General features: G+C 34.6%; 1 protein-coding gene across 1 annotated transcript in view; it reads left to right on the top strand.

The window, feature by feature from the left end:
* Positions 1–17283, top strand: part of LOC139739213 (uncharacterized) — a 65471-nt gene that overhangs the window by 36582 nt on the left and 11606 nt on the right. Inside the window, exons 9-15 of the mRNA XM_071649825.1 lie at positions 2713–2784; positions 4276–4347; positions 5799–5870; positions 8622–8693; positions 15431–15502; positions 16297–16368; positions 17064–17135. Coding sequence (XP_071505926.1) covers positions 2713–2784; positions 4276–4347; positions 5799–5870; positions 8622–8693; positions 15431–15502; positions 16297–16368; positions 17064–17135 — 504 coding nt within the window. The remainder of the gene's footprint in view (positions 1–2712; positions 2785–4275; positions 4348–5798; positions 5871–8621; positions 8694–15430; positions 15503–16296; positions 16369–17063; positions 17136–17283) is intronic.

Genomic DNA, 17283 nt, shown 5'->3' with positions numbered 1-17283 from the left:
TCTAGGCCTAACGTTACCTTCTGTCATCAGGAATCTGCAGCAATTTCAAAATCAGTCTTTTTTTCCCCTCTGTTGCAGAGATGAACATTGTAGAAACACAGTGATTTGCAAACCAGTCTGCTCGGTGTCGTACAGTTAGTCCTCCACAACCGTGGTTTGTTCGATGTAACGTTAGGCCTGGATCTAACGTTAGTCTAACTCGTCGTTAAGTTACGTCAATACAAAGATGCATGAATTGCCCTCGTTCTAAGAACTGAACTGAACAAAATGTCTCTAGACTATTAACTCGCTTGGTTTAGGCCGTGTTTTCCTTATCCTCCAAAATCTTATCGAGCTCGTCGTCGTTTATTATAGACGAAACGGGGCTCCATTTTGAAGTGTGAATCCAAACTTCGCGGGCCGAATGATACGTGCATGCATCCGTAAACGGTACGTGTACATTGGGTAGCCTATACAATGTAGGTAGCATGTATTTATACACTGTACAGTACGTAACGTTTAGCTTCCCGAAATCCATCCTCACGTACCAGGCAGGCCGGCCTAGCGCATGACGCTAACTCCGCGCCGCGCCGTGCCGTCTACTCTCTCACGTATCGTGTGTGTGTGTGTGTGTGTGTGTGTGTGTGTGTGGTGTGGGGGGGGGGGGGGTGAGTGGGAACAGATTATATCGATCCAGACTGCAGTTATCGATAGTAATCGTTTGCTCCTCCCAGTTACCGACGTGGTCCCACACCCTTATATTGGTGTAATTGTTTGTTTTTCAACCGTAGGAGGGCGACACACATGGAAAAATATATTCAGTTGACCAGTTGGTCAATATAACGAGCTGGGAAAATATAACATTTCTGATCCTCGCAAACAGCATCACGTGATGAGCTCTCGACCAATCACATACCAGAAACTGTCTAAGCCATCTAATATATATATATATTCATATATATGTGTGTATTCAACTGATGATATGAATTCAAGTTGTCACATAGTGTATAAAGAACTACTGACATTGTAAATAGACCTCATTTCGCTTTTTCTATAACAGACTTCATACAGACTTACGTGTCTTAAAGATTGCATAATACAGTACATCATTGTTTTCACGCTCGGAACTTCATTAGAATTACAACAGCAGTAGCGCATTATTCGGGTTAACCATTTCATCAAAAGACAATTCATAAATGGTTATAGCGACAAAGCTAGCCCACAAAAACTTTTACCAGAATATTGTCTAACGTGTTATCTGGCTGAATAGCTCTATAATATTGTATTGCACTATATTGTATTAAATTTTATTGTATTGTATTATGTAATAGTACATTATAGTATCATGTTATATTACAGTATATCAGGTTATATCATAATGATGTTGCATATTACGCTTTGTTATACTATTGACTATGATAATGACAGTGATTATAATACGTACATGTACAAGTATGTATGCATGTATGTATGTTTGTATGGGTTCATATATGTACGTACATTGTTAGTATTCTTGTGTGAGTGTGTTTGAATGATGCATTTTCGTTGTTTACCAGTGAAGAAAACACATTTCTGTTTTTATGATTCAACAGACAATGAATGATCACGCCATATCATCTTTCGTTTCTTCCAGTGATGACTTTTGAATTCGAGACTTCGGTGTCTGAAAGATCCTACATAACATTATTCGGACAATGAACGAACTTTCGGAAGTATACGAGCATAATCAAATAAGACATAAACGCATCATCATCCTCATGAACTCACTGAAAGACAATTCACAACGACAATAAAACCCCACACAAACGCCATTAAGCGGTTATTACTTTCACCGTAACCACTTCTCCGATATGTTTAAGCAAAGAGCATGCTTGATAAAAACAAATTGGCACTTCTCACCAAATCTCCGATATGTTCAAGCAAAGAGTACGCTTTATAAAACAAGTGGGCAGTTATGTAAAATTCATCACTCAATATAAAAAGCGATCGTATAACCGGTTAATGCCCTTAACTGAAAAAAAAAACCAATCAAACAAGAAAACGATGAAACGACTAAAATATATTCCCAATTCTGCAACTGTAATCAAACAGAATACGAATTTGCATTAATTTTTCTCTGGTTTGTCTGCCAGGAAATTGGTGAGCACAATCTGCACTCTCAGATGATTCTCCACAGAGATCCTTGTCTACAAATATATCTGCGCCATGTGCATATATCTTATTTTCTCTCTCTCCCCTGTCCCCCCCCCCTCTCTCTCTCTCTCCCTCTCTCTCTCTCTCTCTCTCTCCACCTACTTACCTGCCTACCTGTTTTCTGTCTTTATATCTACCTATATCTCTCTCTACCTCTGCGTTATGTCCATATATGTCATTATTTCTCTTTCTCTCTCCTCTCCAACTTTATCTCTCTACCCATATACCTACCTGTTTTCTGTCTTTCTCTCTCTGCCTATCTGCGTCATGTCCATATATCTTACTTTCATCTCTTTCTCTTCTCTGTCCAACTTTCTCTCTACCTACCTACCTGTTTTCTGTCTTTGATCTACCTATATCTCTCTCTCTCTCTGCCTATCTGCGTCATGTCCATATGTCTTACTTTTTTCTCTTTCTCTCCTCTCTCAAACTTTCTCTCTCACTCTCTCTACCTACCTATCTGTTTTCTGTCTTTATATCTACCTATATCTCCATCTGCCTCTCTTTTTTCTTCTTTCCTCTACCGCTCTCAAATTTTAGGGTCATGGTATCTTCCGGTATTGATGAGCTGGAACCAGGCATGTTTAAGAATCTCCGTGGATTAGAAGTCCTGTAAGTTAACCATTTTATTCATTTTTTTAACCTTTACAATAAGATTAATTCAATATGGATATTAAATGCTAATCCTCAGCGTGTCTTTTACGCTTTCAGAAGAAACGATATGGTTGGATCATTGTGTTAAATGATCATTGTTGGATGTGTGAGTTCTATCTATGCACAACATCTCAGCACCTGATCAACCAGCAAAAGTGATACACAATATCATTTCTTCTTTATAAAGCTTATAAAGCTCTTCTTGGAAAAACAAAATGTTTACCTTTGATATGTTCTAAATGGGAACGACATTTGGATAGTCCCCCTGAAACTGTCAAAATGGAAAAGTATCATATTATGATATTTCGTTTTACTGTGGACGTGGGTTGAGATATTTTCAGTATGAAATAGTAAATAGGATTTTGTTTTCAAATAAGCAACTGTATAAGATGAAAAAAGTTAGAAGTGACAAATGTTCGATTTGTAAAGAAGAGTTGGAAGATATTGTACATTTCTTTTATGAATGTGAAGCTAGTAAAGTCAATCTGGAATGAAACTGAAAAATGGATAAATGAAGGTTCTAGAGGACAGATAAAATTTAGTCTGGAAAATATTATTTTCGGTTTTAAAGAAAAGAGAAACAATGCTCTAAATTGTGTTGTGATGTTGATTAATCAACAACTGTTCGTACAAAAGTAAAAAAAAATAAAGTTCCTAGGTTTAACTCTATGAAGAAAAATAAATTGACTATCATGCAGATGAGAGATATATTTATTCTGTATCGGGCACTCTCAACAAGTTCAGTTTAAAATGGCAGTCACTCCAACATGTGTTTGTGTAAATGTTTATGAGAGAAATGTTAAGAAAAAAAAAGGAGATTATGGTTGAATGCTTTGAGTTTTGTATTATGTTGATATGGAGATAATATAGTCCATGGAGGGCTAAAAAGTTTGGAAAAAATTTCTTCTTTATCCACCTTATTACGGAAGGAAGGAAAATATTGGTGGCACAACAACATGTCACACATTCTGACAACAAGACAAATCACCACCACCAATGATATAAATCTTAAAGTAACTAGAAAACTTTATTCTTCCCTCACCTCAACCACCATCGTCCCAGTCCCGATCCATCCTCTGCTCCAAAGTGGGCCGAACAGGCCACACCCACTTTGCACGAATGCATATTCATGACAACCTCATAAAAAGGTACAATGTACATGATAAAACAATTCAATTAATCAACAACAGCTCAATTACATAAAAACAAGACATGTACATTATATATACATGTAAATATATAAAGTTATATATACATATATATATATATTCATATATATATATATATATATTCAATGTATACATATATATATATGTATACATTTATATTCATATATATATGTATGTATATATATATATATATATATATATATATATATTTATACATATGCATATAATAATATTGAATGAGGTTTATGTTATTTTCTTTCTCTTTATCTCTCTTTCACAGTCAGCTTTCCTCCAACGCCATTACTGAAATAAGAGCTGAACACTTTCAAGGTCTGGATGGTTTGCAGGACTTGTAAGTTTTTAAAGGAGACCTCTGGATAATATTCAGACTTTTACATAATATGAACAACTATAAGTATTGGTTACGCTGTGTGCAGAGTTTCAGAATTTGTAATGATTGGGATGAGGAATTATAGGAGTGTTTTCAAAATCTATAACAAATCACAATGAACAAGGATGGTGGCATGGCAGCCTCACAACAAGAATGCAGGAGTAGGGGCTCAAGGAAGCAGAAGAAAAGAAGAAGGCATGCATAAATTTTACGCAGGTGAACTTGTCATTGAAACAAGTGGTATTGTAATCGAATTACATTGATACATTTTTGAAATATGTGAGGCTCCTATGTTATCATTTGTGTTCGGTGTATTTTTTTTTTGGGGGGGGGGAGGGTTCAGAGTATTAATTTCTCTGCTCAAGGACCACAGTCAATTCCACAAATCTATACATGGAGCTGTTGATTTATGTACTACAGGATGTGAAATTATGAAAATCGTCTGGAATGCCCCTTTAATCATCATCAGAAAGCTATCATGACTGCAGGTTTTCTTTGAAGTCAGAGTGATTTTTTTTTTAAATTCTCTTTTGTGTATTTGAATGCCACTAAATCCACTCTCGTTCTGTCCTGAGGATGAATTTTACACGCCAGATCCTTTTTTAATCGGTCTGAATTCTCACCTCCCTGTTGACATCTATATTCTTCAGTCCCATGTGTAATCTACCTAACGCTGATGTTGAGCTATAGCGAGAACAATAAACGCTTCGGAGAAGGAGCATACACTAAACTTTGTTGTAAACAGCCATTGGATATTTATATCTAATATGCGAATCTGATATCATATCGTATCACCACTTGATCTGCCTGCATTACATTTTCCACAATCCAAGTAATCGATAGAATGCTGAGTTAGAAAAAAAAAAACCAATAATCGCTTCAAAGAGCAAAACAGAGAATCATGTTGTGAACCGCCATTGGATATTTATACATAATATGAATTTGAGGTTTATCTAAGTTTGTGTGATTCGGTGTTTTCTTTTGTCTGTTGTGTCATATTTTCTCCGTCAGTGACGAAAACTGGTGCTCTTTTCATATTGACTTTGAAATAATACTCACACGACTTTCTTCTTCGAAGAAGTTTTACAGCTCTCAACCAAATAATCGTCTTTCTACTGGATTTGCTTTTGCTCCATAGAGTTAATCTTCAAAGGCGAATTTGCACTAGACAAAAAAATAATAAAGATACATGAATAAAACTTATCTGTTAATGCAACAATAAAAACGATCTGAAAAAAGCAAAATGTATTTTCCTTATTTTACAATTGATGAAACGATTGAGCCGCAGTTTCTGTGTACGATTTATTATGATGTTTGACATAATGTCTGATAATCATTTGCATTTTGTAACAATAAAAGAATAATCATTATCGCATCTCAATGTACTTTATCTACAATTTTTTTTTTTCCAGGCATCTAGATCATAACCAGATATCCTACATTGGACAAGGAGTGTTTGAAGAAATGGATAGACTTCTCAAACTGTAAGTATGTTTGGCACTCTTCTTTTCATTTAAAGAAAAAAAAGTATATTTTTACCCCCCTTTCTTTCGCATATCCTTTTCTTCAATATAAATATCAATATGGATATATGAATATAATTCTTTAATATTCATGCAAAATAAATGCATATATATATATATATATATACATCTCCTCTAATACTATTCTGTTCATTGAGAGTGTTGTTTCCATGTCTGTGTGTGTCATAAATGTACCTGATATGTGTTTCCATGTTTCTAAATGTATGTGTTTGTGTTTTTGTTTTTTATTGCGATATAGGCAATTTACAAGTTTTGTGCTTTTGTCTTCTTCCGATACCCTTGCTTTCAATTTATTACCTCTCCTTTTCCAAAATTGTCCTTTCATTTCTACTTCAATTTTTCTCTATATCTTCTTCAGTATATCCCCATATGTTAGTCAATCCAAGAAGAAGAAATTCCATTCACAGCATTTCTTCGTGCATTTTTGTATTATTCTTTTAATATACAAAATTTGTTTGGATACTGCATTTTGCTAAATTAGTGTGTGACTGCTGTCTAGTAAGTACAATCATCATCATCAACGTAAGTGTCCATGAAAGACATTACTTCCCAATCGTGCTTGAACATGAAAATGAAGTGCAATGTGATAACAAAATGAGAGCGTTTACTTTCTCTTCTTTCAATCTTGTTCTTCTCATTTGCACTGCTGACATTTCCGTAGGCGTTTATAGTGTAATTCCATGCAATGCTCACGTTTACTGCAACGAGTAGATAGAAAGACTGCCAGATATATAGATAAAATATCATATTGGTTTGTGTCGTCAAAACAAGAATGGTGCATACCATATATGTATATATATATATATATATATATATATATATATATATATATATGTGTGTGTGTGTGTGTGTGTGTGTGTGTGTGTGTATGTGCCTGTACTTCAATAATCAGTTATCAAAACAGTCCTTGGCATCAACATATCACATATTGTCATAACTTTTTAAACTTGATTTTTTTTTTACAAATATCATGCTTTTGTCGATAATTGAACAATAGTTTACTGTAACCCTTTCCTCCCAAACAGTAATGTTCGCTTGGTTATAACGACACAATAAAAGTTTGATATGAAATATAAAAGATCTCTTATTCATGCCAAAAAAAAGGAGGAAATTCAGCGAAGATCTGTTTGAAAACCAGCGGAAATCCGGTAAGATCATCAGCTTATATGATTTACATAATCTATAAATATCAAGGCTTTATGGAAGCTTGAGAGCTCTTTATAGATATTCATATTCTTTTTTTAATTTCTGGCCCGCTTTCAAGAAGACCTTAGCAACTTTTTTTTCTAATCATTTGGTATTCTTTTTTAATCTTACTCTTTGCATTAAAGCTGACTTGTATATGATGTCAATTAAGGCAGTGTAAAAGTGACTGCATTGCATATCATGAGGTGCCTTCATGCCATTCCATTGCAACCATCTCTGGTTTGTCTGAGTTTATTATTCATGCACTTGCATTGCTCCTCGAATCCCTTTGAATTTGGTACACGTTTACGTGTTTGTTGATAATACGATAATATCTGATAATTGAGTAAATTTGATAGGTGGATGTACTGATGGATAAGCGACGGATTCGATATAGATATATGCAAATATATATAGTGGAGGTAAAGACCCATAAAAATGTAGGAAGAAAATGAAAGAAGTGTGTATGTACTAGTGTGTGTGCGTGTGGGTGTATGCGAGTGTGTGTGTGTGTATAAGTGCATTGTATTGTGTGTACGAATGTTTATGTTTAATTGTTGTGGGTTTTTTTTTTTCTTCTTGGAGTATGCGCGTGCCAGCACACGTGAATGCGTATTAAATATTAACCATAAGAAGGTGAGGACACATTATTCCAGCCATCTTATCATTTTATCCCCCTAAAATTGGGCGGCAAATCTCTGCACATAATGGCTTTAAACTCCGTGTAAGAGAAAGAAGAAAAGAAAATGTCTGATACTCATCTCTTTCTCTCTCTCTCTCTCTCTCTCTCTCTCTCGCTCTCTCTCTCTCTCTCTCTCTCTCTCTCTCTCTTTGTGTCTTTCCCGTCAAAGGAGACATCCGGATGATTTTCAGACTTTTACATTAGCAACTTATACATTAGTTATAATGGGTACAGAGTTTCAGAATTCATAGTGATTGTGATAAGGATTAAGAATGTTTTCAAAATCTATAACCACTCACAATGAACAAGGATTGTGATATAATGATAGCAGCTTCACCATAAGAATGTATGAGTGGGAGCTGAAGGAAGCAGAACAAAAGAAGAAAGCATGCATAAATTCTACACAGGTGTCCTTGTCATTATCAAAGCAGGCGGTATGGTAATGAATATACAATGCTACATTTCTGAAGTATATGTGAACCTCCTATTCATGTATTCTTATCGTGAGCCCCAACTAATGCATTCTTTTGGTGAAGCTGCTATGTCATCATCCCTGTTCAATTTGTGTATAATTTGTTTTGAGTTTTTCAGAATATTGGTTTTTTTTTCTGCTCAAGGAAAGCAACATTATTAATTCCACAAACCTAAATATGGAGCTATTGATTTATGTACTACATGATGTGAAAGTTTGACGGTATATATCTTTCTCTTCCTGGTGTATAACTAGTATTTCATTTTTTTTCTTACAGAAATTATAGAAAACAAACACTTGTGAAAAGTATACAATGTCACTCCTCGATTTCTTTTTTTTAATAATTCTCCAGGATTCTACATAACAACATGTTAACCAACGTATCAACGGGACTTTTTGCTCCACTCCCGCGGCTAGCAGTCCTGTAAGTGTGACAATAGTTCTATTCATATTTTTCTGTTCGTCATCGGTCACATGACATTAGAAGAGGTATAATTCTTTTTCCACAGTAGCATCTTCAGTCCTTAAAGACTCTTCTCACCAGAGGATAGTACCAATGTCATTATCAGGTACCAATTTGTACACCTGGATCAAGAGGGACTAGGTTAAAGGGTGTGTACAGTTCTGGTCGAGGTGAAGATTTAGCTTTTAAAGTTTTGTGAGATATTCAGAAACCACTCTCTGAGATGTCAAAGAGCATGCAATTCTACGGGGTATCAAAAGTTTATTCGATGAAAATCAGTTTTGAAATGGCTGAGATATCCAAAAACAAGGTGAAACAAAGAGATCCTAATAAAAGGCGTGGCCTGTCGCCTTTTATCATTATCACTTTTTTTGGATATCTCAGCCATTTGAAAACCAATTTTCATCAAATAAACATTGAATCCTTCTTAAAATTACATGCTCTTTCATATTTCATAAGAGGCTTTTCATCATCTCACTTAGGAATGTTCAAAACATGAATCGCCAGCTCAACCAGAACTGTACAGCCCCTTTAAAAAGGTAAGTGATAGGACAAAATTGGAATATATCATACACACTAAGTATGTACAAATATATAAGCATATATATATATATATATATATATGGGTGAAAACGTTGAACGATGTACAATTGGCCATTTTCGGGCTTTTCGATATTCAAACCCTTGTAAAATTGTCACCTGGGGGTGTTTTTCATGGTTTTAGGTATCATTTCGTAGGGGAGGGTTGTACCTTTCAGAAAATATATACTTTGTAGTGTTCTTACTGCATTTTCTTTAAAAGAATAATGCCTTGAAGCTGAAAAAATTGACAAAAATGTATATTTTGGGAAAAAATCCCAGAATCACACGTCTTAATTTTTGTTCTAATGCAATTCTACAGATTTGTTTTTCCTTGTGAGTAAGCCCACACACTTCAACTATTTAATCAAGTACTTCTGCCATGAACGTGTGTATTATTTATCTTATCAGGAAACGTTGAATTCACTTATGTCTTAAAAAGAACGTCTCTGAATGAATTATCTTTTCCTTGACGCCAAAAATTCAGGATGACTATGAAAACATTTAAGGCCATATTTATTTCGCGTCTTATCCATACTACCATTCCATCAAAATTTCTGAATGAGCTGTGTGAAATAATCGTGTGGTGGCTCATTAAAGAAAATTATACTGAATAACCATCAGAGATGTTCTGTTGTTTAATGGTGTCATTAATGAAAGTGGATTATGCTTGAGATAAAAAGTGGATATCAGTATGTCAGTGTGAGCCAGGCGACTTTGATGATTGGCAACTTTAGTAGCATACTGTCCACAAAAGTTCTGGTTGAAAACCCGAATTGGCGAATGTCTCTGATCAAAACGAATGTCCCTGATTGAAAGTCTCTGAAGGGATATTCCCTCATCTGACACTTTCGCACTGCATGATACTTTATTTGCATGCTTATTTTACGCACTGACGAGCCATCCTGGAATCGAGTCAGCACAGTTCAACGACAGATATGCCCACAAATCTTGAAAATGTGAGTAATAACAAAAACTTTCCTGGTGTTTGTGCCGATTTATTAGAATTATAATTCCGTAGATTTGCCAATCAGTATCATTTGTGAAATTATGTATTTTAATCTTTGGATTAGAGGTAAATTAAAAAAGGATAGACAGTAAATATGTAAGAATCTGCACGAAAATCAAAGACCGCACGTCTCTGAGCAAAATGAAAAACGTCTCTGAAAATTACTGTTTCATGAAATAAAGACATCCACTATACAAATTATGAGAACATTAAAGTAAATTTATGTCTGGATGGGCTCAGTTAGTATCATAGGAACAAGTAGAACCAAGTTAACACGGGCGTGTTGTAATATTAAGAAAAATGAAGCTTCCTGAAAGATGTTGAAAATATGTAAAAGAGTTTCAAATTTAAGATTTTCTGTTGATTGAGCAAGTGTAAACACATTGCCAGGACAGAAAATATGTTTTATGACTAGTAATAGGTCAATAGTCTATGATTATTATGTAGTAGTCACTTTAGTTTACGTATTTTTTGTGAGAGAGGCAGAAATGTAAGAAAAACAGATTTAGGTCAGAGACGTTCTCTGAACAAATAGGATCTGCTCTCAAACCAATATCAATGACCCACCATGGCGAATTGGTGCCTATGTTTGTAGCACATTGGTTCCTCAATCCAAATATAATGTCAATATCTTGTAAAAATCAAACCCATTAAGTACTGATAAGCAAAGATGTTTACGTCAGAGACGTTACATTGAACGTTTTACACATTTTCAACTACTACAATAAGGAGTAGATCTTTCATTATTCCACAGTATATGGCCCTCGTATACATACATCGTTCTAGGTAATCTACGCAATCTAAAAACAACGTTGATTTTATAATTTTGATCAGAGACGTTCATTTGTGCGTACATTGTTCTTCCAGTGCATGATAAATTTATTTTAATATCATTTTAACTCTATCTTTTTTTTTCTTACAGCAAGATGGGAAGACCGGGTGGATTTTAAATGCTCCGAATATTAGAATTTCGTCCTGCTCAGGATCTTTAGGCTCAGTCATGTTCATGGAGCCTACAAGTTCCAGACAACGGCCGTGGTACTGGCAAGACTGGACGGACATCTTGGAGGAGCCATCTGTTTACAAAATAATGACTATCCCAACCCCTGTTTCAGGTAGCAAGCGACGCAGTCGGTACCATGCGCTGATTGAGGACATGGAATACCAAGTGGAGGGGAAATACAATTCAATGTTATAATGCGGACTCTGTTTTTAATGCACATCACTACGTTTGCTTTTGAGGCTGTAAAATCTGAGGCTTACACGCTAAGAAATAAATGTTCAAATTTGCACCTAATTTGTAACAATAGCAGCACACCTGCGGTGCATACTTGCACCCTTAATTGTGCTTAATTGCACCCTTAATTAACTGCCTTTTTGATGTTTTGCTAATTTCTGCAAACAAGTTCTCGTACAGTTGATAAGAATATGCAAATGAGTGAGCTAACCATGTCATAATCTCACAATTTTCCATTGATCGTGTACAAAAAATAACGAAAATTCAATTTTTCTGTCTTTGAAATCTGAAACATGATGCTATTCCTGGTTGATTACCTTCAGAATAGTAATCAGTTAGATATACCCGGATTAAAGCCTCGGGCATAATTATGTTTGAATGAAAAACTGAAAATTTCAAAAGTTTATGTGCAAACATTATGGCAAGTTGTGAGGGAATGACAAGCTCCATTTGCCATTAGCATATTCATAATGACCGTTCAAAAACTGTTTCCTGAAAAATTAGCGAAACTTCAAAAGGTCATAACTTCGTTATTTTTTTCTTGAGCCCGTAAGATTTTATTCTTTCTTATCAGCGGCTAGCTCATATTTGGGCTGAATATCCCCTGTAATGACTCCTTTTCTCTTAGAAGTAAGGTGAGATGTTCTAGTGGTATTATTTTTGAGGTTTGTAAGCCAAATACATGAGAAAAGGAAAAATACTAACATCTATGATGAAACAAGAAAATGTCTAGTAAGAATGTCCCTTTACTTAGTTTCCTCTACAACACTATACTTATGTATCGCCTTCGAGTAGAAAGAAGGATTGATAATCCCCTACCGATGTGACAGGTAAAATATGATATATGTAATGTTATCATTGTCAACCTCTTGAAAGAGGTTTTCAGTTCATTTTTGGTCAAACGTTTGCTGTACCACACCGTTGATATTCTTTTGAGTTTGGCGTTTACAATTTATATCTGCCATAGTATACAAAAAAAGCACAGCGGAATTTGATGCTTCTATGATGAGTATAGTTTAATTACAGCTTTCTGAGACGACATCATAACAGTGGCCCAGGTACGGTCCCTAATAAAAATCCGAACTGGCCGGACATACACATACAATCATATTTGAGGTATAGTGGTCAAATTAAAATAGTATTAGTAAATTCGTGTTTACCTTTGTTATAGATTTGAACAACATTTGAAAGAAAACATATACGATATTGATAGCATGTGGGCACACCTTCGCATACACCGGAAGGTGAAATACAAAGTAGTGGTCATTATAAACAAAAACAATTCTTGACATATTCCTCGGTAAATGATTTCTCAATGAATGTGGAATGTTGAGTTACGAGCATCTTTTAAAATAGGGAGTTTGGTGTTTAATTCTAGTGATAACTTACAGCCGAAACGTCCCTGATGGAAAAGCAAATGTCTCTGATATAAACAAATAATTTAGGTAAGGTAGTCAAAATTTCAAGTATTTCATGTAATTTCTATTTGTCTGTCATTCAAAAGTGTTGTAAGATATGAATAATATAACAAGGACAGGTTTGCTGTTGATTTTTGGTGTAGAAATCGAAATTCCTCTTACAATTTGGAGGTTTGTAGTTACACTCGGTTATTATGAAAAATAATTCAAGTTGAAATTACCATTCTGAATTGTTCACAAAAGATAAACATGTGTTTAATAAAAGAATAATGTTGTTTGTTCACAAACCTCGTAATTATGGATCAAAGTACATCGTTTTTATTGTCTATGTCTGAGGAACGTCTATGAGTGAAACCTGAACGTCTCTGATCAAAACATGGCTTACTTTCAGCATCTGTAAAGGGCTTTTATGGGGATTTGACCAAACGAAATGCACTAAATTCATTATTAGTATCTAGTGAACATTAACATTTAAACAAATGAGACCCCTGCTATATGTTTTGTTCAAATGAGATGAAAGTGAAGATAAGAATATAAAAATCTCTGCTTAAATGACAAAAACTCCACTTTTACTTTAACTTCCGTGTGTATTAGCTTTTGTAAACTTCGCAGGAGGTAAACAATATTTTAGGAACAAATTAACACAGTCTTCAAAAGCATGAACAAGATGAAAATATATTCATTTGAATGTTTTTCTACCCTTCATTTGAATTTTCACTAAAACAGTGTTTATTTTAGTCAGAGACGTTCGCCAATATGTCACAGTTCTATCTAATCTTGAATAAAAACAACACCCTTGGAGATATCCCAGTATAATCGGGTTTCCAAGAAAGCTGATATCAATGACATTTGACTGAGATATATTTATATCAGTGAGTGACGTTTTTTAATTTTGACCCCTGATTTGCCCAATTGTACATCGTTCAACGTTTTCACCCATATATATATATATATATTCATATGTCATATACATACTTCCTACATACAGCTCCTATTATATATATATATATATATATATATTCATATTCATATGTCATATACATACTTCCTACATACAGCTCCTATTATATATATATATATATATATATATATATATATATATATATATATATATTGGGACGATGCTGATACTCGTACCGTACGCCTCTGTCATCTTTGGAAGTATACTGTGTAATCGAGACAATAATATTCTCGATTATATATGAATATATATAATATGTATACTTTCCCACATAAACACATTCATTTTCCTATGTGGACACACAAACGTACTCTATACACACATACACACACACACACACACACACAAACAAACACACACTATAAAATGCTTTCAGAATACGTTCATATCTTATGAAGATAACAGTAAGGAAGGTTAATAGCCAAGCAAAGCAACCCAAACGCTTGCTGGAGGTTTGACGACCTTTCAATAACTGATGTATGCGACAAGTATTCCAACTGAACTAAACAGGAAAACTTTCCTTTTATAATAGTATGACAGGAGACGGTTGAAAAAAAAGAGTTGCTAGTGTGGTCAGGATGAATCATGCATACATTTGAAGGTGTCATCCTACTTGGGTATTTTTTTGAGAATAAGCATGACTTAAGTGTACGAAAAATAAACAAGTAAATAAACAAATGTTTTGAACATAATACCGGTCTTTTTATGTTTATCTTTGGTTTACATACTTGTGTTCAAAGCAATAGAGAGTACAAAGGCATGATAGTTGAAATGGTTGTCTACCCCCCCCCCCCCCGCAAAAAACAAACTAACTAACTAACAAGAATGGAAGAATGAATGTGTGGATGTATTCACTGCACATTTGTAAATACCATTACATGTATCTTGAAATCTTGAGTTACGTTCGTGCGGCAGTTGATGCTATAAACCAGCAACGGAAACGAAAACCAGGGTACTGAAGAAAACTTCACCTTACTTGACTCGATGAGTGATTATCCAATTCCCCGTGACCTTAATGAGGTATTTTGAAGCATTTCTTTTCTTCTTCAGGACAATGATAACTTCCACCCTGATACATCATTTTCAGACCGAAGAGGGGGCGCTGAGCAATATTCCATTTCCATATGACTTTGTTTAGCCTTTTTTGTTTTGCGTGGACTCGGCAAATCCTCGAATCTTAAAATGATAGATGTCGAAAGGTCAAATAATATGATGGCAAATGTAAAATACCTATGATTTGATTTCTATTTATTCCTTCACGTGCTTAAACAGGGAAATTCCAGTCAGTTCTGCCGATATCCAGTAGACCTGATTTTCAATGAAACCTTTTTAGAATTCATAAAGAGCTGACTTACTACTTCTTGGATAGTTGCGATCACTGTCAATGCCTAAGTTAATCTCGTGTACAACAGGTCTCTAACTTTATTGTTGCTATCATAACGTTTGCGATACTCTATCTTTCTTACTTTCTTGCTATTTTCTTTGATTTTACAGAAAGCTTGATGAAAATTTCATACACACCATTGAACCGGGTTCCTTTGCTGCGGTCAGAAACGTCGTTCACTTGTGAGTTTGATTGGGTTCGCTTCTTCTTCTTCTTTTGCAATTCTTTTTTTTTTAATGCTGAAAAGAGTAAATATGTTACAATAATCATGTAAAGTTAAAAAAAAAATGGGAAACAATTTCCTTTTTAACCCTTTGTCTGCCATATTGACTATCGGTTCATAGATGTGTGGGTGAAATGTGTTCACATTTGGATCATTGGCAAGAAAAGGGTTAAACATTGTTAAACGAGACAGACAGCATGACGCAATACACGACTGTTATGGTACTTGAGATTTGCTGAAACACCTGGGGGTTGTATGTTTGTTTGTTTGCTTTTTCTAAATATCATCCACATACAGCAGGTATAAAGATGTCAATAATCTGTAGTCGAATAATTGTTGAAAGTGAAGAAAACACAGTGCGATTTGTGCGACTGTTACTGGGTTATAAAAGGACCGAAGGAGTGAGCAAAATGATGGTGGTGGTACGAGATGCCCTCTATGGAGTAAAATTTATTGTTAAAACTTGGTATTATGGAGCCCATTATGGTTCCAGTAGTTATATAAATAGGAGTGGTGTTACAACAAGTAGTTGTAGCAGTTGTAGTAGTATAGTAGTATTTGTTGTAGTAGTAGTAGTAGTAGTAGGAGTAGTAGTACAGTGTAGTAGTATAGTAGTAGTAGTAGTTCGTTGTTGTTGTTGTTGTTGTAGAAGTAAAAGTAGTAGTATAGTAGTAACTGCAGAAGCAGCGGTAAGAGCAGTAATATTAGTGCATAGTTTTATTTTAGTGTAATTTCTCTTTGTTTTATCTACAGTACAATTATGAACAACCATCTCCGTGAAATAAAGGTCGGAATGTTTGAGGGGCTTGGTAACGTGACAACTATGTGAGTATGAAGGAAGACACAATCCTTTAAAAGTCTATGTGGTGATCATCTCTTCTCAGGGCCTTCTAGTGTACAGTAAAATCTTAAGATAACCTTTACAATGAATAGCCAACTTACAGAATATTTTGATTTTAAAAAAGGCGCTAAATAGAAAAAAAAACCCAGCCAAGAAACAGTATCAATGATAAATGCCGGAAGAAAAGGATAGAGTGCCTTTATTTTGTCAACTGTACCATAGTGGTAAACTGAGATGGCATAATTCAGCACCGTCCTAAATCTTATTGCCAGTTGATGTAAGATGTGAATATAGATTATCATTATAGAAAAAAAAAATGAAAATATTTTGCTGTCAAGATTGCAGAACACAAAAAATGAGCACATGAAATATATCATTTGCAAAGAGGAATAGGGCCAACTGCCAAAGATTTATATTTACACATATATATATATATGAATATGTTATTATTGATTTGTATATGAATATATATGTATATATATATATATACATATATATATATATATATATATATATATTTATACATATACATATATATATATATATATATATATATATAATACATAATACATAATATTGTATTACATTAGGTACATCTATCTGTATGCCAAGAGAGAAAATGTTTGTGTAAGAATGAAAAACAAATAATTTGAATTTCAATCTTCTATCTTTTGTATAGGAGTCTGCGTAACAACGAAATATCGGCCATCGAGGAACACTCGTTTGATCCAATGAGAAAGCTGGAGTCACTGTACGTTCTTAAAAGACATATTAGGGAGCTTTAGATTTTCGCGACGGAGACGTTCAGAGGGAAAAAAATTTTCTGAGCATGCGCAGAAGCGTGCGTCAAGTCGATCTATTTTTAACTTGCGTCGCCAGAGTTTTTCACTACGCGTACT

Source organism: Diadema antillarum, unplaced genomic scaffold, assembly GCF_040938485.1.
Source record: "Diadema antillarum isolate AM-2024a unplaced genomic scaffold, OU_Dant_1.0 seq00000790_RagTag, whole genome shotgun sequence".
Taxonomy (NCBI): Eukaryota; Metazoa; Echinodermata; class Echinoidea; order Diadematoida; family Diadematidae; genus Diadema; species Diadema antillarum.
This window is presented reverse-complemented; position numbering and strand designations above follow the sequence as displayed.